Consider the following 25,194-nt stretch of genomic DNA (forward strand, 5'->3'; position numbering starts at 1 on the left):
CCAGGGACCTCAGATGTCCCTGAATGCCTTTCTTCCCCATTTCATTTTGACATTCCTTCTCCAATCCTTCTGGGGTCCCCATGCTCCCAGTTCTCTCTTCCCCTATTTTCCATGGAGACCAGCCCATAGGATGGACAGTTATCTTATTCAAACTACAGTTCCTTTGTTTCCTTCCCAGAGTGTGTATCTGTATTAGGCCTTGTTGTTTTCCAGGGAGGGAAAAGCTTAGTTCATACAAATCTGCTGAGTTGAAAGATTTTTTTTTTTTTCCCAGTCATTAGCAAACACATAAGTATAGGAAGATCTGAGAATAAAGATGCCTTCCAGGTCATTTGTATCTTTTCCCAGTCAGGCAATTAGTAATTCTGAACCATTTGCTGTTTGGGATCCTTCCTCTGGGAATCAGCAAAAGATAGGGGTGGGCCAAATGATTTATCATTTGTTTGTTTGCTTTTTCTTTTGTGGTAGTTTAGGATTGAACCCAGTGGGTGCTCTACCACTGAACTGCATCCCCACCCCATCCCTTTTTTAAATTTATTTTTTATTTTTAGTTGTAGATGGACACAATATGTTTATTTACTTATTTATTTGTATGTGGTGCTGAGGATTGAACCCAGTGTCTCACACATGCTAGGCAAGGGCTCTACCACTGAGCTACAACCCCAGACCTTTTTTTTTTTTTTAATTTTGAGGCAGGGTCTCTCTACATTGCCCAGGCTCACCTTAAACTTCTGACTTCAGCCTGCCAAGCTGCTGAAATTACAGCCATACACCACTGTGCCAGGCTTTCAGATTCATTCTCTTTTTTTCTTTGTTTTTGTTTTTGTGGTGCTGGGAATCCAACTTAGGGCCTCACTCATCCTAGAGAAGTGCTCTATCACTAAGAACATCCCCAGTCCCGATTCATATTCATTCTGACTCTGTGAAGTCTATAAAGTTGGCACTTACCACAAGGATGACAGACAAATTTGTGAGATGGTCCATATTAAAAAAAAAAAAAAAAAGAGCAGGAGGGCCAAGGAGCTGTCCAAGGTACTGAAGGATAACTGATCAGGTGAGTCTCCTCGTTTTTCCTAATCCTGGGGCTCAGGACTCTGGTTCAGCCTAGCTTCAGACTTAGAAGCAAGTGAATGAAGAGAAAATTCTGAGAAGGGGGAAGAATCAGACGGAGACAGAAAATGCAAGAGAATCTGAATACGCAGACACCAAGAGACTACTGAAGTCAAAACACAGAAACTTCTGTTTCAATTTCATTTTTAAATAATAATGGTTACCAAGAAACCCAAAATACCCTCAGTGGTAGAGCACTTGCTTAGCATGTGTATGGACCTAGATTCAATCCCCAGTACCACAAGCACATATGCACACAAAAAAGAAGAAAGAAAAAAGAAAAGCTGGGGCTGGGGATATAGCTCAGTTGGTAGAGGGCTTGCCTCGCATGCACAAGGCCCTGGGTTCATTGCCTCGCATGCACAAGGCCCTGGGTTCAATCCCCAGCACCAAAAAAAAAAAAAAAAAAAAAAAAAAAAACAACCCACTAAATATCCTAAGTAAAACTATGGAACAAGTGTAGGGGGAAGAAAGTTTGTGCATCAAAACAATACAATGTAGAACTGCACCAACTGGACCTGTGAACAGAACTACAACTACATAGACAGAAGTATTCCCATCAATTGAGCTAACTGAAGGACTCATAATTCATTTTTATCTTCCATGTAGATAGACACAGGACAAATAGGAGTCTGACTTAGTTTCGTGTCATTTTCTTTCATGTTTCTTTGTTAAAAAATTCCTCCTGGGGCTGGGGAGATAGCTCAGTTGGTAAAGTGCTTGCCTTGCAAGCACAGGGCCCTGAGTTCGATCCCCAGCACCGCAAAAATAAATAAATAAATAAATAAATAAATAAATAAATAAATAAATAAAAAATTCCTCCTTTTCCAGAAAGTTTGGGGTATGATCCTGGCCAATGTTCTTAATGATATGCTCATGCAAGTATCTTTTCATGGAGGCTAAAAAAACTCAGATGAAAAGAAAATAGCTAGTCTAAAACCAGTCACAGAAATGGAGCAGGCTTCATTGTAGTATGTAGTATGTATGTTCCATGTTGAATACATACAGGCTTGTGGTGGTCCTGAAGTTAGGACAAGTTAGCCACAACTCTTCAACTGATCATAAGCTAGTGCTCTCTCTCTCTCTCTCTCTCTCTCTCTCTCTCTCTCTCTCTCTCTCTCTGTGGTATTGGAGATTGAAGCTAGGATCTTGCACATGCTGGGCAAGAACTCTACCACTGAGTCAGCCACAGCCTTAATCATAAGCTTTTTAGGAATGGCAAGTATGCTTCATGTCTTCTCTCACACATGCGATTACACACATAGTAGGTGTTCAACTAATATTAGTCCATTGGTTGACTGAGACAAGGTAAAGAGGTAGACTGAACTTCACTCAAGCAATGTATTTCTTTTTCCTTTCTTCATGAAATTTAGACTGCTGGTTTTAACAGAGAAAAAGTAGAAACAACACAAAATTCCAACAAGGTTGGCAAATTAGAGCACACCCATGTAAGTAAACTTTTTATTGAACTGTAAAAAGAAGTAAGCAGATACATATAACTGATGTGAGAAAATGTCTATGATTTATGAAGTAAAAAGTTATAGCAGAGTAAATAACACACATCAAGACTCTATATTTCAAAAATTTAATTACCCTGAGAAAATTGACACCTTTTATTATAGCTAGCTACATTTATCTCTGCAATCCCAGCATCTGGCATGGTTCAGCCAGGGTTCAGTAAATGTGAATGACAATGACAACACCAAGGACTCAGAGCAGCACACTTCTAACAGAGTATTCTGACCTTCCTCTGTTACTCCAAAACAGCAGGGCTTTCTGTTGTTTGGCAGAAGGGAGTGTGGAGAGGACTTTATAAATAGCCAAACTTCGGAAAGTATTAGCTTGAAGGTCACTGATTCAATCCCATATTTGGGTGATTTTTCTTCTTGTATTTATTTTACCTACCTAACTCTATATTAATCATTTTTCTAACATTTTTTAAAGTTTCAAATCTGGAATAAAACTGTAGGGCTAACACAATAAATTCGTTTTTTTTTTTTTTTCAGTCCTGGGAATCAAAGCCAGGGCCTTGTACATGCTGAGCTAGCACTCTACCAACTTAGTTAGATCCGTGGTCTACCAACTGGTTAACATTTTATCATACTTGCTTTATCTCCTGTGTGTGTGTGTGTGTGTACTGCTTCTGCCAGATCATTTGAAAGTTAAGTTACATAAACCATGATACTGCAATCCTAAATACTTCAGCATGTACCTCCTAAGAACATTTGCCTATTTTTATATATATCTGACTTTGAAATACTTTAAGACTCACAAGAAGTTGCAAAAATAGTACAGGAAGTTCCCATGTAACATTTACCTGGTTCCCCTATGATAACTTCTTACATAACCACACATTATCAAAACCAGGAAAATGATATTGACATAGCACATTAATTCAGCTACAGACCTTATTTGGATTCTCTCTTTATAAATTATTATGTATATTAATTTGAGTAACAGAACTATTCCATCACAAAAAAAAAAACCCTCTCTCACTTTGCCCCTTTATAGTTACATCCTCCCCTATCCCTAATCCTATCCACCACTGATTTGTTCTCCATCACTATAATTTTGACACTTCAGGACTGTTATATAAATGAAACAACAAAATAAACATTTTTGAGAGATTATCTTTGTTCACTCAGCAAAATGCCCTTGTGATCCACTTAAGTTGCTGCATATATTTATTTTTTATTTTTTGGTACTAGGGACTGAACCCAGGACACTTTACCGCTGAGCTACATTCCCAGTCTTTTTTTTTTTTAATTTTGAGACAAGGTCTCACTGACTTTCTTAGGGCCTTGCTAAATTGCTGAGGCTGGCCTCAATCCTCCTGACTGTTTCTCGAGTTGTTGGGATTACAGGCATTTGCAATTGCACCCAGCTGCATGTAGTTTATTCTTTTCAATGCTGAATAATATTTCATGGTATGGCTATATCATGGCTTGTTTACCCATTCACCTGCTGAAGGACATCTGGGTTGTTTCCTGTCTATTATAAAGAAAGCTGCGATGAAATTCACAAACACATTGTTTTCTTCAGTGTTAGGGATCAAACCCAGGCAGCATTCTATCACTGAGTTATATTTCCACCCCTTTTTATTTTGAGCAGAGTTTGGCTAAATTGTCCAGACTGACCTTGAACTTGGCGGGAGTACAGGCATGTGCCACCATGACTGGCTTTTTTTTTTTGCAGTGCTGGGGATTGAACCCAGGGCCTTGTGCTTGTGAGGCAAGCACTCTGCCAACTGAGCTATCTCCCCAGCCCATGACTGGCTTGTGAACAAATTTTTGTGTAACACAGGTTTATTTTTCTAGGCTAAATATTCAGGAGTAAGACTTCTGGGTCATGTGATAAATACATATTAACTTTGTAAGAAACTGTCAAAGTATTTTTTGTTGTTGTTGTTTTCATTTGTTTGCAGCACTGGGGATTAAACCTAGGGCCTTGTCCATGCCAAGAAAGCACCCAAAGTGTTTTTCTGGAGTGACTGTACCATTTTATGTTCCTACCAGCTACAGGTAAGACGATCCACGGCTGGGAATGTAGCTCAGTGGTAGAGTGCTTGCCTACCAAGTACAAGGCTGAGGCTCAATCCCCAGGGCTGCCAAACAAACAAATGAACAAAAATTATGATTGACTTGTTCTGAATCATTATGAGTACTTGGGGTTCTTAGGATTTTGTATTTTAAGCACTCCAGTAGGTATGTCATGTCATAGCATAGCCTTTTACATGGAAAATTATTTTAATTTGGATAAAGTCAAGTTTATTGATTTTTTGTTTTTTCCTTCATGGATCTCACTCTTGGGGTTAGGTCAAAGGCTTTTCCAAGTGGTTTTATTAGGAGAGTATTTTTTTCTCCACCTCCCAAGTATTTAATGCTGTGACATATACTGAGAGAGAGCACTAGATGTAAAGATGAGTTGTGCTTAGGAGCTCCCAGGTCAGCTTAGACAAGCACATAAATAATGACAGCGGACCATGATGAGTAACATGCAAAGGCTGGGGGCAGGAGCAGGACAGTTCATGGGTGGGATGGTCACTTTCCATTGGTGATACCAGGGAAGTGTACCTGGAGGAGGCAGCATTGGAGCCTTAAGAATTTCAACAGCCGAAGTGGGACAGGGGAGGAAATTCCAGGAGGAAAGAGTTGCACAAGCAGAGGAACAAAGGTGGGACATAAAAACAAAATCAAAGAAGTGGAGGGACATTCTCGAGGGAGACCACAAGTTCACTTTCATATACTTCTTTTTACACAAATGTGTGTGTGTTTGCGGTGCTGGGGATCAAACCCAGGGCCTCATGCTTGCAAGGCAAGCACTTTACCAACTGAGCTATCTCCCCAGCCCTGTGTGTGTGTGTTTTTAAGAGACAGGGTCTTATCATGCTGCCCAGGCAGGTCCTGAACTCCTGGGTTCAAGTGGTCCTTCTGCCTCAGCCTCTTCAGTAAGCCAGGACTACAAACACGCCACTGTGTCCTACTTAAGTTCACTTTTAGAAATACAGTAACCTCCAAGCATTCATGAGGAGATACAAAAAGGCAGTTAGATAGGTGAGTTTGGATTTGGAATTTGGAATTAGAGATTTAGGACTCATCAGCACAGGTCAGTCTTTTTGTTAGATGCCCTAGTACACGTAAACATTCAGTAACTATTTGCTAAATAAATGGGTTAAAGAAGTTGATGCTTCTGATGGCCACCACTTATTGAATATACACACAGAAGGCCTTGTGATACCCACTTTGGATACATAATCTTATTAAAACCTCAGAGTAATCTCATGAGAAGTAGGTCAAAGGCTCTGAAACCTATATTTCAGAGTGGGTGTAGTGTAAGGCCTGAGAATCTGAGTTTAAGTTCTCAGGTAATTCTAATGATCAGCCAGGTTTGGAGACCACTCAAGTGGACAGGTTTTTTTGCTGTAGTTTTGTTTTGTTTTGTTGGTACCAGAGATTGAATCCAAGGGCACTTAACCACTGAGCCACATTCACATCCCTTTTTACTTTTTATTTTGAGACAGGGTCTTGCTAAGTTGCTCAGAGCCTTGTAAAGTTGCTGAATCTGGCTTTGAACCTGCAATCTTCCTGCCTCAGCCTTCCGAGTCACTGGATAGGTGAACAGTTTATAACAATTTCACAGATTAATAGACTAAAATTCATACAATAATACTAATGTGTTCAAGGTCACGTGGCTAGGAATAATCATTATTCAAAACTACATCTTTCAGGGAAACAACTTCACCAGAAGTCTCCTTGTCTCTTGGAAAGCTAATGTGTAAAAATCAGAGTTCATGAAAAGAAAAGCAGAGGGCCGAGGACTGAGTCCTTGAAGCCAAGGAGAAAGATTAGCACTGCCAAATGCTGCAGAGGGACTGTGGAGGATGTGGTATGAGGGAGATCTGGGGACAACTGACCAATGTGTCTGTAGGCCTGAGTGTGACACCAGAGGAAAGGGAAGACACCGTCCTGGCATGGCCAGGGGACTCCCTCAGGAAACTTGGCCAGCTGGAATGAGTTATGGATTGAGATTCAGCCAAAATCCTTCGTAGGATAGCTTTGTGCTTAAATTATTAAAGTCAAACAACTGGGTCTGTGGGGCGAGATGCTAAGGTAGGGGAGGTTTATGTCCCTCGGAGAAAGCTCAAGTAAGCTGTTAAGAAAATGCAGCCCACTCTAGACTTCCCAGGGCCAACGCCACTTGGTTGGATTATTTAGGCCTTTTGCTTTTGCTTTCTTTTGCTCTGTGTATGTTTTGTCTTGTGGGGAGGGAGAGTTACTGCTTTTATTAGAGAAAGGAAAGGGAAATAAAGGTGGAATTCCAACCAGGACATAGTTTTTAGTAGTCCTGAATAACACTGTTGGAATGATATTGGAACCACAGCCCAGTGTTGTTTCCACTTTGCCACACTCGTGCAGGCTGGTAGTGCAATGCACACTCAAGGTTGGCTGTATGTGTCTCCCAAGGGGCAACCTGGAGGCCTGTGCAAGGTGTAGTGAATAGTTTCTTGTAATCCTCTCACCAAACCCAACTCATATCCTGTTGCCAGTGAACATGAGGAAGTATCCTTTAACTAGAAAGAAGACGAAGAGAAGATACAGCTTACAAAATATGTTCGTGTTTATCAGCTCAATCTTTCATGACCCTGGGAGACAGGTGTTGTTATCACTACAAACTTTTTTTTTTTTCAAAACTTGTTTTGTAGTTGTAGAATGCCTTTTTTTTTTTTTTTTTTACTTATTTATTCTTACATGATGCTAAGGATCAAACCCAGTACCTCACACATGTTAGTCAAGCACTTTGCCACTGAGCTAGAGCCCCAGCCCCGCTCTACATACTTAATAAGGAAAGAAGTCACAATTCAAACCCACCACTTCTGAGTTCAATGTTCTTTCAATTACAAACCAGCTTGTTAATTTGTTATAGGCCAAAACTCTCTGAAGCCCACTTGGCCCTATTCTGGTTACAAAGAATTTAGTGGGTCTTTAAGATTCTCATTGGCTGGATTCAGTGGTGCACACCTATAATCCTAGCAGCTCAGAAGGTTGAGGCAGGAGGATTGTAAATTCAAAACCATTTTCAGCAAAAGAAAGGCACTAAGCAACTCAGTGAGACCCAGTCTCTAAATAAAATACAAAATAGGGCTGGGGGGCTGGGGATATAGTGCAGTTGGTAGAGTGCCTGTCTCTCATGCACAAGGCCCTGGGTTCACCTGTCTCGCATGCACAAGGCCCTGGGTTCAATCCAGAGCACCACCACCACCAAAAAAAAAAAAAAAAAAAAAAGATTCTCCTTGCACTAAGAATTATGTGGTGAGGAAAGAATGCAAAAGCATGTTTGTCTTTGCTGGTGGCCTTGGGCTGAGTGCTGTACCTGAGCCTCGGTGTGTCTTAACTGTAAACAGGGGTGACAGCCACCTTGAAGAGTGGCCAGAAAAAGGCAAAACAAAGCACAACTGCTGGCACAATGGCTGGCAGGCAGTAAAAATTCAGTAATGTTATCACTCTTCCATACTTCACCCCACCCCCCAAGTCTTTCTGAACCCAAAGTCCTCGGAATTGAGTCTCTTTTGTTCAGGTCTTCATTGAGTGATGAGGACACAGAAGGACAGGTTGTTATCAGGGCCTTAAGATCTCCTACATCAAGAACAAAACCAAGAGATAGTCTCCAAAGTCCCATAAGATTCATTTTCCCCTTTCCTTTGGTGGGTTATCCAGGTAATATTCCCCTCTCTCCCAATTTACCTGTAGTTCTAAGTACAAAATCTTTCAAGAGCAAAAAAGGCCCTAAGTCTGGCATTCTGAAATGTAACTGAAAAGTTCTTCCCTTTGTGTCTCCAAAGCCACATCCACACCGTCTGTGATAAAATTAAAAGCTTGAAGGAGAGTACTTATGACCTAACCTTCATCTTTCCAAGTCCCATTCTTTGAGTTCCCTTACTGTGTGACAAAGAAGGCCAGCTCAGTCACCAACACTCTTCCCCAAACTGGAAATTTAATCATTCTGCAGGAACCTCTTGTCCAAAGAGATCTCCACAGGAAATGTCTTTCCAAAGCCGATGAGGACCTAATTTACCCAAACTGGAATTTCAAATGCCTACAGGTTCAGGTAATGAATTAAGGTAATGAATTAAGGTAATGAATTAAGGAGGTGGGTGTGATTCAGCGGAGAGTTGGGGGGACCATGGTGAATGGAACACACTTATGCAAATGACAAGGGTGCCTCACATCCACCCACAGTGACGAGTCCAGCTCCTCCCATTTCCAAAAGAGGAACGGGGTAGAATACTAGAAAGTCCAGATTAATCCAATTTCTTTTTAGGTAAAACCTGTTTAAATATGGAATTTTGAAATGTTTTAAAATATAATGATTAAAAAAAAAGTCTGCCGTCCCCTCTTCAGACGGTGGTCCACATCTGTGTTCTGTGTTAAGAGCCCTACCAAAGAACCCCAGTAATTCCCAGTGCTTCCTTCTTTCCCAGGCCTGGCCCTTTTCCGGCTCTACCTCCTCTTCTTTCCATTCTCTGAAACTTGGACTCACGTTCTTTATCGATCTCCTCTCTCTTCCGCATCCTCCCACCCCGGGAGCTGAAGAGCTGGAGGGATGCTTTCTGACAGTAGGCCTCCTTTTCTCCCTGGGAGCCCCAAGACGCCTGAGAGTGAATAAGGACTCGTCCTGGGGGCCCCCACTCTTACTGGAAAAAAGGACTTCTCGGGAATTCAGAGGTGGGGATAGGTATAGGGAACACTTCTCAGAAAACCTACTCTCCCAGTGGGTTAAAGGAGGGAGGGAGGACTGGGTTTGGAGGTGCTGTGTGGTTTCCGGCTGGGAAACCCGGGTCCTTTAGGCACTCTTGGCTCCAGTCATTTCCAAAGCAGTCGATTCTCCTGGAGAGGCGCGGAAATCATAGGGCGGCTCCTACGCAGATGGCCCAGTCTGGGCGCCCCAGGTTGCTCGCGCGCGCAGCTGCGGTAGTCACTGCGCGTCCCCGCCCCCACTCCTGCATGCCCCCCTTCCCTCTCCCTGCCAGACCCGAAGCAGGAGCTCCGCCCCCAACGCGCCGTCCCAGCCCCCGCGCCTTAAAACCCGGTGCGCACCGCCCCACCGCGCCCAGCCTGCCGCACCTCTCGCGTCCTCAGTAGCTCCAGCTCCAGCCGCTCTATCGGCCCTCATCCCGGCACCATGAGCTTCGGTTCGGAGCACTACCTGTGCTCCGCCTCTTCCTACCGCAAAGTGTTCGGGGACAGCTCTCGCCTGTCTGGGCGTCTCTCCGGGACTGGCGGCGCGGGCAGCTTCCGCTCGCAATCACTGTCCCGCTGCAATGTGGCCTCCTCAGCCGCCTGCTCCTCGGCCTCGTCGCTTGGCTTGGGCCTGGCCTATCGCCGGCTGCCGGGTTCCGACGGGTTGGACCTGAGCCAGGCGGCGGCACGCACCAACGAGTACAAGATCATCCGCACCAACGAGAAGGAGCAGCTGCAGGGCCTCAACGACCGCTTCGCGGTGTTCATCGAGAAGGTGCACCAGCTGGAGACACAGAACCGAGCACTGGAGGCCGAATTGGCTGCGCTGCGGCAACGCCACGCCGAGCCGTCGCGCGTCGGAGAGCTCTTCCAGCGCGAGCTGCGCGACCTGCGCGCGCAGCTGGAGGAGGCAAGCTCCGCGCGCGCTCAGGCCCTGCTGGAGCGCGACGGCCTGGCCGAAGAAGTGCAGCGACTGAGGGCGCGCTGCGAAGAGGAGAGCCGCGGGCGCGAAGGCGCCGAGCGCGCCCTGAAGGCACAGCAGCGCGACGTGGACGGTGCCACTCTGGCCCGCCTGGACCTGGAGAAGAAGGTAGAGTCGCTGCTGGACGAGCTGGCCTTCGTGCGCCAGGTGCACGACGAAGAGGTAGCTGAACTGCTGGCCACGCTGCAGGCATCGTCGCAGGCCGCGGCTGAGGTGGACGTGACTGTGGCCAAACCAGACCTGAGTTCAGCGCTGAGGGAGATCCGCGCCCAGTATGAGTCCTTGGCCGCTAAGAATCTGCAGTCAGCCGAGGAGTGGTACAAGTCCAAGTTTGCCAACCTGAATGAGCAGGCGGCGCGCAGCACCGAGGCCATCCGAGCCAGCCGCGAGGAGATCCACGAGTACCGGCGCCAGTTACAGGCACGCACCATCGAGATCGAGGGCCTGCGCGGGGCCAATGAATCCTTGGAGAGGCAGATCCTGGAGCTGGAGGAGCGGCACAGTGCGGAGGTAGCTGGCTACCAGGTAAGGGCTGGAGCGCTGCAGAGGGAAGGACAACCTGTCCTCTCCCGTGCATACCTGCACTTCCTGTAAAATGGGGGCCATAGGAAACAAGGGAGCATAAGAAAGACGAGAGAAGAGCCTCTATGGGAGGCGTTGCCAAACAAAAAACTCCACTGTGAACTGTTAGGTACCCGGAAGCTCTCTTCCCTGCCCCTTAATTATGTTCCTGTCCAGGCCCGTCCTAACAAAGAAGCGCTTAAACTTCTTTGGAGTTCGAAAAATCTATGCCTCTCTGTCGGTTTGTAGACATACACACTGGCAACCTGGAAAACAGTCCCCCACCCAAAGTAGGAGTGAGCCAGGTCATAGTTTCCCCATGGGCCCCACTGTGTCTCAGTTTCCTTTATTGTTTGTTTAATTCTTCGATTAATTCTTTTTGTGCGCTTCAGACAGTGTTGGCAAATGGGAAGGGCTCCATTCCATTTTCATGACTTTTGCCCTCAAAGGAGTACAGATTGGAGACCGAGGAACTGGATTGTGACTGAGCTAATAACAACCACCCCGCTGTACCCTTCCCCCACAGCCCCGCCCCACGGTTTCCGAGTCGACCTACTGGCGACATTTCCTACTTAAAGAAAGCTCTCCCTCCACTAGTTGGGAGACGAAAAATGGCTAGGGCGCTGTCCGTGGTGCTGATTCGTGTTCCTCCTATCTCAAAAGCGATGTCTCTCCTACCCTGTGTCCCAGTTATGAATCTCTAGGCAATTAACTGCTTTGACTTTTTTCTTTTGCAATACCAACACATTAGTCTTGGTTACCTGCAATCAAATGTCACCTCGTGGACCCCATCAATTTTCACTCTCATGGATGGCTAGGCACTTCAAAAAAAAAAAAAAAAAAAAAAAAATCTGCTCAGCAGCTGCCGAGGTCCCACTTGAAAATTCTCATTATCTTAACATTTTCGCATCTGAATCACAGAGATGGTTTCTTTGTTATAGGCGACATTTTCCCCCCATCTTTCCCTGCCCTATAAGCGCTTGTGAAGGTATTGATTGGCTCTTTCCTCCCAACAAAGACCACTGCATTTTCAGTTTTTACTACATAGGATATTCTGGGTTTATGGCTACAAAGGGCATAGGTGGTATGCAGGGTGAATGAAAAATGTTGAAAAGAACAAAATAGTGTGGTTCAGTTTCAAGGTACAATAAAGAGTTCTTGGAATAGAATGTTAACAATTCAGAAACTTGAAATAAATCTAGCTAGAATACCTTACATTTGATGAGATTAATAGGATTTGGGAACATTAATACAGTAGAACTGAGAAAAAGCATGAAATCCTAAAAGTACTATTTTTAGTAAGGAGTTAAAGTATTATCGATATACAGGTATTTGATATTCATTACAAAGGACTCCCTTTGATAAAGGAAGAAAGCCAGCCTGGACTGTTTGGTTAGCTTTGTATTATAGTATTATTCAAATAAATACTTAAATTTTGTTTCAAAACCTGCAACTTGAACTTTTCACTATGTACCCCTCCATGATCTGAATTATGAATTAATCAAACGTGATTAAGACTTCATGATTTCTTCCAGAAGCCTCAAAGGTTAAACCATGTATTTCTACAAAAAGGCTAACTTACCCAGAACTGTCGGCTGAATTGGGCTTTGCCATGTACTCTGTTTGCTTGTTTTATCTCCTACATTCAAGGAGGAAGTACTAGTGTTGTCTGGCTTATTTGCTCTTTCCATGTTAGACAATAGTAGGGTCATCCAGACATGGTGTGCAAAAAAACAAAAAACAACAGAAATTGCACATCTGCAGCTCTGCAGGGCTGTCCTCGTCAGCTGTAGTCTTCAGAGCCTCAGTGGACCCACCCATAGGTGTGGAAGAGGAGTTCAGACCACAGAGAGCTATTTCCTACCCGTTGGGACTTAAGACTGGGGTGGGGCTCACAGTTTAACCTGCATATCCAAAATCCTAAAGCTTCTGGCTGTTCTCTCTGAAATCTTAGTACTGACTCAAGGTGAAAAGCCTCCCTCTCCATAGTGAGATCCAGCCATTGTTTTCTTGTCCTCTCACCCCACCCCACCCCCTTTCACTGCAGTAATTGAGGAGCTGTTCTCTTCTGCTGCAGAGATTGGTAGTAGTCCCATTTTCCTTTGCAAGCTTGGTAACCCTCTCAGGGACACAGGAAGGCCCCATTAAAGTCAAGCTTTCCTTGCCCCAAAGAACTGATAGTCTGTTTGAGGAGAGAAAACTTACACTTTTGAAAGGGTAAAGAATGATTCAAGGTGACAAAGTAAGTACACAATAGCGGATGAGAGTCTGAATCAGGCAGAAGAGATTAAGAAGAGCTAGGGCCATTGTCTTCAAAAGCCAAATGCAGCAACCCTCTGCATGGAAAGTTGAAGACTTTTCCATTTCTGACAGAGTGATTTTGATCCCTGCATAGTTGCTTCACTACCATTAAAGTTCTAGTTGTGCTAAAGAGGTATAAAGATACTCCTAGAGGGTACTCAGGGTCCCAGACCTGAACTGTGGGCAGTCTTAGAAAGCCAAAGCTTTCCTTGAAAGACCTTGCTGAACAATCAGGATCACTGCTGGTTAATGTTCTCCAGGGAGAAGAGCCAAGTCTGCCTTCCCTCCAATATGAGATTGGAGTGTAGCCTAATTAAATAGCAGGAAGGGTCTGACCCCTGGGAGATGGAGGTGACAGTGACTGCATATAAATCTATAGTTTGATAGATCTATTTCTGAAATTGGAATTCAAGGGGGAAAAAAAAACTATATTTGGTCTTTTCTAAAAAAAAAAAAAAAAAAAAAAAAAAAGCTGTTCCACTCTGTTACTGTTATCTGGACCACCATGACATCTCCTTTACAGAAATAAATTTAAACCAGTGGTTCCTAAACCTAGTGACTCACCAAGGTCAAGTAGGAACTTAAAAAAAAACTGCAGTTTCTGTTGTTCTTGTTTCTTGCACACCATGTCTGGATGACCCTACTATTGTCTAACACAGAAAGCCATTTAGAAAGATCCTCGGGCCCACTCCCAAACATATGGAGTCAGTGGTTTCCAAGTGGGCCCAGAAATAAATGTTTTCAACAAAAGGGCTGCATCCTGTTGGTCCTCAGACTGATTTTGGAGTGCATAGACCAAAACCACATATTCCAGTAAATTAACTTAAAGAGATATTTATAATACAAAATTTTAAAATGTGGTAGATGAAAGAAAGAAAAAGGAAAAGACGTGGATGAAGCAAAGATAAGAATGAGAATAAGGAATGACAGTACATCATGGGTGGACCACATTTAAAAATCCTCTCTTCCCACCTAAATTGATTATGCAGAACAATAATTCTGCATGACCCCTTTCAGTCAGGCTGTGCTGCACTAACTACTACTCGCCTGGCTGAGGGGCCCCCCAAGAGTGATGAAATCCACTGCACTGTCTGTCTTCTTCACTGCAGATGCTAGTGTGGCTCATTCTTTATCTTCCTCCAGCCTGCATCCTTCCAGTCATGGGCCAGATGCTCTGCAGTTGTCTTAGCTACTCCAGGAAGAGACCCCAGCTGGAACAGGGAGTGCCTCTGGTTCCCTTGGGCTAAGCCAGCAGCAGCTGCGTGGTTGGGGGAGGGGGCAGACTGCAGCGCTCTGCTCAGCTTTTGAGCTGGAGGCCATCTTGGCAGGGCTTTTGAAGGGCAATGCAAGACACAGACTGGTGTGGGGAGGGGAGTGCAAACAAAGGGGCCTACATGTTGATGAGCCATCAATGGTCAGCAGTTAGCCCTTCAGGAAGAAGCCAAGTTGTGCTTTTCGTCCATTCTGATCCACAAGGTAGACATGTGAAATGTCTGACATAAAAGTTGAAGAAATATCATCCATCTAGAACTTAGCTCCCCAACAGTCTCTCATTCAGAAAGTACAGCTGTTTAACAAAAGTATTTTTTTTTTTTTAAAGGACCTAATGAACCTGCTGATGAGACAAAATAGCATCTCCAAATTACATTTTAGGAAACTGACCTCTTTGGTACCCCCAGCCTAATCATTCTTTATGTGATTCTAAAATGCTTCTGTTTTTGGGTTTCAAGCCTGCAACAGGATAGAGAAGGACGACCACTGGTGTCAGGCGTTGTCAAGAATGAGTAGCAGCAGATCTGGGTGTCTTTCAGGACAAAGAAAACCAATAAGCTGCAACCTGAGTTCAAATGCCACTCTTTGGGGTTGTTTAGGGTAGAAATAGCCTGAGATACGTAAGCGATAAAAGACATTACAGAATTATAAAAAAATTATTGTTTTCATGGATGCTTAATTGCCAAGAAAGGTTGCATTTTTTTAATACCTTGTTTGTGAGTGGTATAGGCCAGTTTAGAAAGGTTTTTGTTGAAAATTGTTATTTTTTTTAAAACCTGATGCTTTAACCATTATCCAAAATTAAGTTTTATTATACATTAATATTGTGTACTATTATATTCATTTCTTAATTACCTAAGGGGTTGTAGGGACAGATCATGATAATTTGTTCATATCATCAAAAAGGTAGAGTCATATGATATGTTATTAACAAAAATAAAAATCGCTAACATTGACTATTTCTTATGTGTCATGCTATTCTAATGACTGTTTTCTAACTTAACAAGTAATAGACTCATCATGTATTAATGTAAGATAGATTAAACTTGAATCTTGAGACTCTTGGAATACCTTGGAAAAGAGTAAACACTGTAATTTTCCCTTTTTTAAAAAAAATTTGATTTGCCAAATGCAGAAATGGAAGGTTAGAAGAAACTAAAACATAGAAAACTAACATTGAATGTTAGTGCCAGGAGAAAAATATAGGCCAAAGATACCACTGATATCTTCCTGTCTTCCTCATAATGCATTTCTCCTGCTCCTTTGCATAATAATGATATTTTCCCCTCTTTTCTCCTTTCTCACTGTGTCTTTCTGCATTGCCATAGTAATAGTGATTCTCTTACCCATAATGCATCACTAGCACACTTGCCTGGAGATTGGCTTAACCTCAGATGACAACCATCAAGCTGGACGTGGTGGCACATGCCTGTAATCCCAGCAAGCTCGGGAGGCTAATGCAGGAGAATCACGAGTTCAAAGCCAGACTCAGCAACTCAGTGAGACCCTGTCTCTAAAGAAAATACAAAATAGGATTGGGGATGTGGTTAAGTGGTCAAGTGCCCCTGAGTTCAATCCCCGGTACCCACCTCCCCCACAAAAAACAACCATCAAGTAAAATTTTCTGGTAAAAATTCTTTCAAGCCCTCATGATCTCTCTTTTTTTTTTTTTTTTTTTTTTTTTTTGGTACGGGGGATACTCAACCACTGAGCCATATCCCCAGTCCTTTTTTATACTTTATTTAGAGACAGAGTCTCACTAGGTTGCTGAGACGGGCTTTGAACTGGAGATCCTCCTGCCTCAGCCTCCCATGCTGCTGGGATTATAGGTGTGCACTGTTAACACACTGGAATATTTGTATCATTGTCCAGTATCATCTGAATTTCCCCCACTGCTTATCTATCATTCTTTGTTCTGTACCCATCAGTCAACTGAGTTTCTCTTTTGCAGTATTCCTGTCAATATTTATAGAACAGGTGGGTGGTGTGAATTTTTGCAAATTTTCTTGGTTTGGAAGTTTGCACCCCCTGATGGATCAGCCCTGCCTTTCATCATTGCTTCATCATCCACTTCAATACTGGCTTTCTTGAGGTTTCTGACTTGTTCATCTGCATCCCTACTTCATAAAAATAACTCTGAATCACTATGCTCCTCATGTCTACAGAGTTGGAGCTGAATTAATGGACTATTTGATCATATCTTTTCAGGTCTTAAGAAAAAGAAGTACTTACATAGCATCATTCATTCATTCATCTATCACTCATGGAGCATCTACATTGTATATTATCCTAGGATCTGGGCTCCTAGGGGTGAACAAGACAGAAAGGACCCCGGTCACCATATCAATTACATTTTTGGTTGTCACAACTGGCATGGAGAGTGTGTGCCTCTCTCTGGCTTCTAGTAGATAGAATCAGGAAGGTTGGTAAACTTACTACTAGTCACAGGGCAACCGCCCTACCACCAACAAAGAATTATTCATCCTAAAATATCAACTGTACCAAGATTGGAAAACCATATTGTAGAAGAAAACGACACAAAATAAAGTAGTATATAAACAAGATAATTTTCTATAAGATGAGTGAAGGGCAAGATGTCACTTTCAAGTTTTTTCTAATCCGTGCTTCCTTTGAGGTACCATTTTGTAATTTGCCCATAGTTTCTGCATGCGCTAGGAGCTCCCCTGTCTGGAGGTCAGAAAATGTGCTGGATTGGTACAGGGAGGGTACTTAAATTGAATGCAAAGGAAAAACTGAGGAGATAACGTTTGAGCTGAATCTTGCATGACAGGAATATTGATAAAGACCGAACATAGGGCTCTCCAGGCCAAAGAAATAGCAGATTTAAAGGACCGGAAACAGCAATGAACTTGGTAACTTAAAGGAACAAAAGAAAGACCAGGGTGCCTGAAACAGATTGAGCAAAAGGAAGACTATAGATCATGTTAAGGAGTTTTCAATAGTCATTAAGTAGCAGACTTCCAGGAAACCATCAAGACAAGCAAAGGCATGAAATAGTAGCAGGGAAGACTTGCTGTTTTTGCTGTACTTTCCACAGTTGGAATGTCCTGAATCTAAGCTCCTAACCTGATACTTCAAGTTTCGGAAAGGACATTAATAATGGAGTTACTCAGCAACAATACAACAGGCAAGGGAGGAATGATAAATATAAAAATAATAATAATAATAATAATCTCAGTGTCCCCTGAAAACCACGTGTTCCAGGGTAGACGTTCCCAAACGTCAACATGCATCTGAATCTCTTAGAGGTCCCTATGAAAAAATGCAAATGCTTAAGTCCCACCCCAGAATAAATGAGTCAGAATCTGAGCTGGGAGACACACCTGTATGTGAGTATTTTATAGTTTTCATAGGTGGTTTTAATGTGTAGTAAGGGTTGAGAATCCTTTCCCTTAAGGGAAATTTCAATGAATTTCAATAACTGTGGCCTAAATATTTTGGATATATCACTTTTCAGGATAGCATTGGACAGCTGGAGAATGATCTGAGGAACACCAAGAGTGAGATGGCACGCCACCTTCGGGAATATCAGGACTTGCTCAATGTCAAAATGGCCCTTGACATTGAGATAGCAGCTTACAGGTACTTCATAGGGCATGCTCACCCAAGCAAAGTGCATGTTTACCTGGGGCAGGTCTACTCAAATAAGTGGTTCTAGTCTCTTTGGTTTCTGATCAGTGGAGGAGGATGAGAAGGGACATCACTGGCCTTTTCCAGGCAAGCTAACCTCTCCATCCCTCTATCTGAATATATATCCCAGCTTTACCTTACTAGTCTTTTTTTTTTTTTTTTTTTTTTTTTTTTTTTGCAGCACTGGGGATCGAACCCAGGGCCTTGTGCTTGCAAGGCAAGCACTCTACCAACTGAGCTGTCTCCCCAGCCCACCTTACTAGTCTTAGAGTATTTTTCATACCTCTGCCAAAGGTTTAAGGGGATAATGGAGTCACATGAAAATTGAAATAAAAATTCATCAGACTCTAAATTTTAAAATAGAGTTTAAACACAGAAAATCCTAAAAAGTGACATTTCCCCCTGTATTCTTATTCAAGGTAAGGTTCAAGGTAAATGTTCAATTTATCTTAAAAAAAAAAAAAAAAAAAAAAAAGGTAATTATAAACCAGGCATGGTAGCAGGCATGATGAGATTATACCTGTAATCCCAGTTACCTGGGAGGCTGAGGTATTAAAGATCCCAAGTTTGAAGTGTGCTGAGAATATGCTCAGTGGTACAGAATTCATCTAACATGTAGAAGGCCCTGGGTTAATCCCTAGAACAGCCAAAAAAAAAAGTAATTACAAGTGCTATTTTTGGAATGATTTTTTTTTTTTTTTTTTTTTTGCGGTACTGGGGATCGAACTCAGGGCCTTGTGCTTGCGAGGCAAGCACTCTACCAGCTGAGCTATCTCCCCAGCCCTGGAATGACTTCTGTGCCTGGCACTTTATTGATACTTCATAAAATTTTCCTAGGTATCAAGGCAACCATATACTGTGTGACTTGCTCAAAGCCATAGCTTTGGTAAATGGCACAGCTCAGAGTTGACCTCAGATCTGTCTGGACATTTTTCTTACACTTATATTCTACTTCAAAATAAAGCTCCAAGAATATTTGATAGTATACTGTGTTTCTGGTTTTCAGGGAAGCAAGTTATTAGGATCTCTCCCTTTCTTTCTTTCTCTCTCTCTTTTTTTTTTTAATACTGGGGATTGAATCCAGAGGCACTTTACCACTAAGCCATATCCCCAGCCCTTTTATTTTCAATTTTGAGACAAGGTCTTGCTAAGTTGCTTAGGGCCTCACTAAGTTGCTGAGGCTGGCTTTGAATTTGTGATCCTCCTGCCTCAGCCTCCTGAGCCACTGGGATTACAGGTGTGCACAGCTGGAGGAACCTCTCTTTAATGGTGCTCTTCAGGCCAAGGTGAAAAAATTCTGGTGTTTAAATAGTGTCATTCACCAGCTTCTGTTATTACTGCTGATCTCATTCCCTTTGTACTTTTGTTTGTTTGTATCTTTGGTTTTGATATGGGGGTCTCACTGTGTTCCTGAGGCTGGCCTTGAATTCCTGGGCTAAAGCAATCCTTTCTGCCTCATGCCCCCTACATACCTGGGACTTTCACTCTGTACCTTTATGAATTAAGAAAGTACAGATCTCAAGTTCAGGCTGAATTAGGTAGTTCCTCCCTTCTTTGTGGACTTCTCAATTCCTTATCTATTGCAGTTAAATAAGTGTTAAATTAGTAAAATTACTTCTTCCTAAAGTTTTATAGACTCTAATTGCTAAAAAATGGCATGTAAATTGGCCAAGGGGGGCTGTGAGTTTTCCTTCAGTTTTATGAGTAGGATAGGTTTCTTTTTTGTTTGTTTGTTTTTTGTTTTTTGTACCTGAGATTGAACCCAGGGGCACTTAACCATTGAGCCACATCCCCAGCCCTTTTTTATATTTTATTTAGAGATAGGGTCTTGCTGAGTTGCTTAGGGCCTTGCTGAGTTGCTGAGGCTGGCTTTGAACTCGTAATCCTCCTGCTTCAGCCTCCCAAGCTGCTGGGATTACAGGTGTGCACCACTGTGCCCAGCTGATAGGTTTCCTTTTGACTATGTTTTAAAAACAGCTGGTGCTAAAGATGTTCGTGTATATATGTACGTGTATATACAAATGCTTGCTAATCTCCAGTTCTTTGAGCTTTGTAATGTGATTTTATTGGTCTCAATCTCATGAAGAAATTGCAGTGTCCTTTGAAGTCTCTCTAAAGTGAATAGGAACTAGAAATTTAAGTTCTTTTTTTTTTTTTTTTTTTTTTTTTTTTGGGTGCTGGGGATCGAACCCAGGGCCTTGTGCTTACAAGGCAAGCACTCTACCAACTGAGGTATCTCCCCAGCCCCGAAATTTAAGTTCTTAAAAAACAAAATTACAAGTTGATTTCTGAATGTTTTTCTCTTGGATTTACAGGAAACTACTGGAAGGTGAAGAGACACGATTTAGCTCCAGTGGATTAAGTGTTTCAGGGCTGAATCCACTTCCCAATCCAAGTTATCTGCTTCCTCCTAGAATTCTCAGTTCTACAACCTCCAAAGTTTCATCCACTGGGCTGTCACTTAAAAAAGAGGAAGAAGAGGAGGAGGCTTCTAAGGTTGCCTCTAAGAAAACATCCCAGATAGGGGAAAGTTTTGAAGAAATATTGGAGGAAACAGTAATATCTACTAAGAAAACAGAGAAGTCAAATATAGAAGAAAGTACCATTTCAAGCCAAAATATATAATTCTGTTGCTTAAAAAAAGTTAATGCTTAGAGGGAATAATATGTATTTGACTTGTTAAAACAGCCTATTCCTGAACCATAACACCTTTCACCACTACATAATGCCTTCAAGGCTTCAGTCTCCTATTTAGTGTTGAATACTTTTCTCTAATAGGAAAACTAGCCCTTAGATTGGAGTAAACTGCAGTCCTGGAACAATCACAGAGGAGTTATCTAAGAATACAGCTTTCTCACTTAAAGCTCAGGCTTCACAGCGATAGATGATTCAGGTGCAGAGGAAGTACAAACTAAGGTGCTAAATCTGTGATCATCATCATTTGCTGTGAGCTGAAAACAAACCCCATATATACTCACTGTACGCAGCCAGTACCCAGCTATATAATCTTACTCTAGGTACCTAAAACATAAGATCACTGCCAAAGATAAACCAATGGTCCACACCCAATTCTACTCTGATAGAACTGAGTCACAAATGATAGGTGTTTAATGGATACTTTCTTCCCTACTCCCTTCAGTTCCACATATCCTTTTCTTCCATCCAGGAAAAAAAAAAAAGGGTCTAGTGTAGTATACTTCCCTTTTAAACACATTTAGGTTTTTCTCAAAAGAACTTATCCCCTTTAGGTCTCTTTGCTCAATGGATAAAATTAGATGCATGTCAGCCATTTCTGTGATTTGTGTAATGACTTACCCCTGCCCATTTCATGTCCTTTATGTAGTTTAAAAAAAAATGGCAGTGATGAATTATAAGGGTTTCCCCCAACAAGCAAAATAATGAAAATAATCCCTAGATGTTAGACTTTCAACTTATTCAAATCCATTTAATTAGGGGGGGAACACTTTATTAAGAATGTAGCTTTCACCTTAACTTTAGAAGTACAGTAATAGTTTTCCCAAGCTGTGATTAAGCTGACCTTAGATGTAGTAGGATGTTAGAAGAGGTGGGTATTTCTAAGAATGAAAAAAGCCAAGGTCTCATCTGTGTCAGACCCTGTGTGGTATAGAATTAGCTTTTTTGTGCCCTTACCCTTAAAATCCACATAGTCCCCTTCTCAGTAGTGTAGGTCCTAAAGAGGTCTTGCTTTCACTCTCCCTTGCCTTTTAAGAATGCTAAGTAGAGGATATTTTATCACCAGGACATAATGCTATTGCCCAAAAGTTTGAAAACAATAACAACCCACTTCTGGTCAATCAGCATCACCAGCAAACATAAAAAAGAAATTGTTCTCAGTGTTCCCCAACAGTTTCCCCACTGCTGCGTGGTTGGCAGGTGTCCCGTCCCTGCAGAGACACTCAGACCCTAGAGGGGTGCACACACCACTCCTCACTTCCTAGGGTGTAGTGTGGAGGGTCAGTTCCTCATCCGCGTTGCCCTGCCTGCCACATGTGCCAAGTTTGATGCAGGACTCATTCTCTGTCAGCGCTTACTTCCACAGAGCTACAGCTGCCCCTGTCCATGTCCCACATCTCCATTACGAGCTCTGTGGTGATGAGGACATGATGCATTTACTGAACCTCCTTATTCTAGCACATGCTTCAATAGTTCAAGGAACTCAAAAGACACTTTTCTTCCTTTCCCTTATCTCTGTCCGTATCTTTACTCCTCACCCTTGCTGTAAGACATTAGTAAAATAAATTAAAAGTCACACAAGTCCCACCAACATCATTTGTGTTACGTGGTTTCTACTTCACGGAGGGAAGCATGGTTCGGGGCGGGCTGGCTCTAATTTGTGTCCTTTCAGTGAGTCACTGATTAGCATGAACTCATTTATGAAGGACATTAAGAGTGTCTTACAGATTTGATAAATTTTTAAATGGGAACCATAGGTAACATGAAAAATGTTTGAAATCATAAGGCAGAGAGGGGCGGGAAAGGGAAGTGAAGATATCAAGTGTTATTGACAAGAGAACAAAGTGAGTCCAAAGCTGGTGGGAAGGCCTACCTGCAAAGTAGAGTAATGATCCTCAGGATGACTGATTCATTAGATGAGATCCCCTACAACCTGAGACTTTAGAAACAGCTAAAATTTATTCAGCATTTGCTTATTCAGACATAGTCCTAGGCAATAAACATAATATCTCATTTAAACCACAAACACACTTTTTAGGTGTAGTATGTGCATATTCATTTTACAAATGAAGAACATCAGAATGGGAAGGTTCAGACCCTTGTTTGATCTTACACAGTAAGTAGCAGAGGTGGTCCTTGGTCTTCTGACTACAGTGCTTGCTTTTCTTCCTGATGTTACCTCTGTGCATAAAAGAAAGTGCCCACATAAGGACGTAGAAATCTTTCTTTTTATCTTTATCACCAGATCTTTCTTTTCATTTTTTTTTAATATATATATATATATTTAGTTGTCAATGGATCTTTTATTTTTTTTATTTATATGAAGTGCTGAGAATTAAACCCAGGGCCTTACACATGCCAGGCAAGCGCTCTACACTGAGCCACAACTCCAGCCCCCTTTTTTTATCTTTATCTCATTTAAGCTTACCCTGCCCAGAAAAGCCTTGGCAATACCAAGTTCCATAGGCAATCTGCAACAGTGTGCAAACTTCCTCAACTACTGCCCTTCTGCATAGTAGTAAGGTGGGAGAAGCTTAAAACTGGGCTCTGGGCCTATCCAACCATGAGTCACCTCAGTTACTGCTCCCAATTAAAGTCTGCTGCTATTTCCATATTTTAAGAAAATAGGGGAGGGGGCTTCATATAATTTTGCAAAGGTATTCTGTAGGTTCTAATTCAAGAGTCTGAAAATGAAGTATTACAGAAGGGACCCTTCAAAGGAAAATAAATTCTGTATTTAGAATTTATTTTACTACACTGATTAAAGGGAGGGGCAAGGACAAGATCTGAGCAATTATCTGGAAACTAAAGTTCAAATTTAGTTCCTAAGTCACAAACAGTCATGGAGATAAACTTCTAGAACTTGCTGTTAACTCAAACAGAAGACCCAGTACCACCATTCATGACTCTAAAGGCAAACATGAAAACATTTTAAAATGTATTTTAAAATTCATTGGAGTGTATTCCTGCAATCCCAACGACTTGGGAGGCTAAGACAGAAGGACTACAAGTTTGAAGTCAGCCCCAGCAATTTAGTGAGGCCCTAAGCAACTGGGTGAGACCCTGTCTCTAAAAACAAAATTAAAAAAAGGGCTGGGGATGTGGCTCAGTTGTTAAGCGCCCCTGGATTCAATCCCTGGTACAAAAGACGGTGCAGGGTAGGGGGAATCCATTGGAGCTGGGCATGGCGGCACACACCTGTAATCCCAGCAACTTGGGAAGGTGAGGCAGGAGGATTGCAAATTTGAGGCCAGCCTCAGGAACATAGGAAGACCCTGTTTCAAAATAAAAAAGGGCTGGGGATGTGGATCAGGGGAAAAGGGCCCTTGGGTTCAATCTCTGGTACCAAATAAATAAATGAGTAAATAAAATAAAAATCCACTGGAACAAAAAGCAGATTGGTGATTCCCAGGAATAAAGAGGGAACAATGGGGAGTGAGTAGTCAGTAAATACAGGGTTTTATTTTGGAATGAGGGAAATCTTTTGAAATTAGAGGAGGTGCCTGCACAACACTATTAATGTACTAAATAACACAGAATGATTTACTTTAAAATGATTGATGTTATGTTATGTAAACCTTTCCTCAATTTAAAAAATCCACTGATAGGGACTTTATGGAATAACAAAAAAAAATGTCTCAGAAATCTACAGCTCCTTCTCCAGCTGAGACCATTGTGTACAGCCACCTGCGTCCATCCCAATAAGGAGGAGTCCCTTTTTGGAAACATAAGCCAGATTTAATAAGAGTATTGATTTAAAAACAGATTCTGCAGAAAAAAACAGAAATCACCCTGGATATAAAAGAAGAAACAAAACAGAAATGTTGCTTATTTAGGAGCACTTATCACTACTTTCAGCTGTTATTTTTATTATTATGTCATCAGACATCTCCAAGATCCTGAAAAACATCTAAATTGCAAGAATGCATTTTTTCCCCCTTAGAATCAAATAAAGAATATACAGTAAGGTACAATGGAAATAACTGAGAGAGGGGACTTTGTAGGGTCTTAAAATGGAGCTCACATGTAAATTTTGTTTTTCTTTACAGAATATACAATACTGGCTTTGCAACATTTTCCATTTTAATGTATAGGTTAGATTGATGTCATCATGCATTTTGCAACTTTCAAATATCTCGCTTGGATATGCCATTTGCAAATGGAGACTCGGTGTATGCGTCTGAATTCAGCTGAACAAAGGACTGTTTTTATTACATTACCATGCCCTGCTGCATCCCTTAAAGGAATGATTACCAAACAGATCAAAGGGTTTCTCTCCTCTTCTATTGATCCCCTAGATGATAATTTAATTGCCCCATGTTTTTTAAGATTTCACAAGCATACTAGGTTGTAACGGGGACCAGCTAAGATTTATAAATGCTTTCT

General features: G+C 42.1%; 3 protein-coding genes across 5 annotated transcripts in view; 1 reads left to right on the forward strand and 2 right to left on the reverse strand.

Moving 5' to 3' along the window:
- Window positions 1-9,780, reverse strand: part of LOC124985792 (ras-related protein Rab-8A-like) — a 22,357-nt gene extending 12,577 nt beyond the window's left edge. Inside the window, 2 exon segments of the mRNA XM_047554398.1 lie at window positions 9,148-9,259; window positions 9,640-9,780. Of these exon segments, the coding sequence (XP_047410354.1) occupies window positions 9,148-9,259; window positions 9,640-9,780 (253 nt within the window).
- On the forward strand, window positions 9,700-22,402 carry Ina (internexin neuronal intermediate filament protein alpha). Its single transcript, XM_047553868.1, has 3 exons — window positions 9,700-10,854; window positions 17,942-18,066; window positions 20,430-22,402. Exons 1-3 carry the CDS (start codon window positions 9,790-9,792, stop codon window positions 20,737-20,739), a joined length of 1,500 nt encoding a protein of 499 aa, XP_047409824.1. The 5' UTR covers window positions 9,700-9,789; the 3' UTR covers window positions 20,740-22,402.
- The window catches only part of Pcgf6 (polycomb group ring finger 6), a 43,213-nt gene continuing 34,762 nt past the window's right edge, over window positions 16,744-25,194 (reverse strand). Inside the window, exons 10-11 of one of the 3 annotated variants that reach the window (XR_007108833.1) lie at window positions 22,922-22,989; window positions 16,744-16,767 (exon numbers count right to left, since the gene is read on the reverse strand). The gene's annotated coding sequence lies outside the window, so the exon portion shown is untranslated. Of the gene's footprint in view, window positions 16,768-22,917; window positions 22,990-25,194 lie in introns of those variants that run through there. The other 2 variants (XR_007108831.1, XM_047553873.1) reach the window with 2 other exon arrangements.

Source organism: Sciurus carolinensis, chromosome 5, assembly GCF_902686445.1.
Source record: "Sciurus carolinensis chromosome 5, mSciCar1.2, whole genome shotgun sequence".
NCBI lineage: Eukaryota > Metazoa > Chordata > Mammalia > Rodentia > Sciuridae > Sciurus > Sciurus carolinensis.

Bases quoted from the DNA above. Each gene is read 5' to 3' on its own strand.
- Ina (XM_047553868.1), top strand. From the start codon at position 9,790: ATGAGCTTCGGTTCGGAGCACTACCTGTGCTCCGCCTCTTCCTACCGC. The intron at 10,855-17,941 runs GTAAGGGCTGGA...ATCACTTTTCAG, and splicing joins CGGAGGTAGCTGGCTACCAG to GATAGCATTGGACAGCTGGA. The intron at 18,067-20,429 runs GTACTTCATAGG...TTGGATTTACAG, and splicing joins ATTGAGATAGCAGCTTACAG to GAAACTACTGGAAGGTGAAG.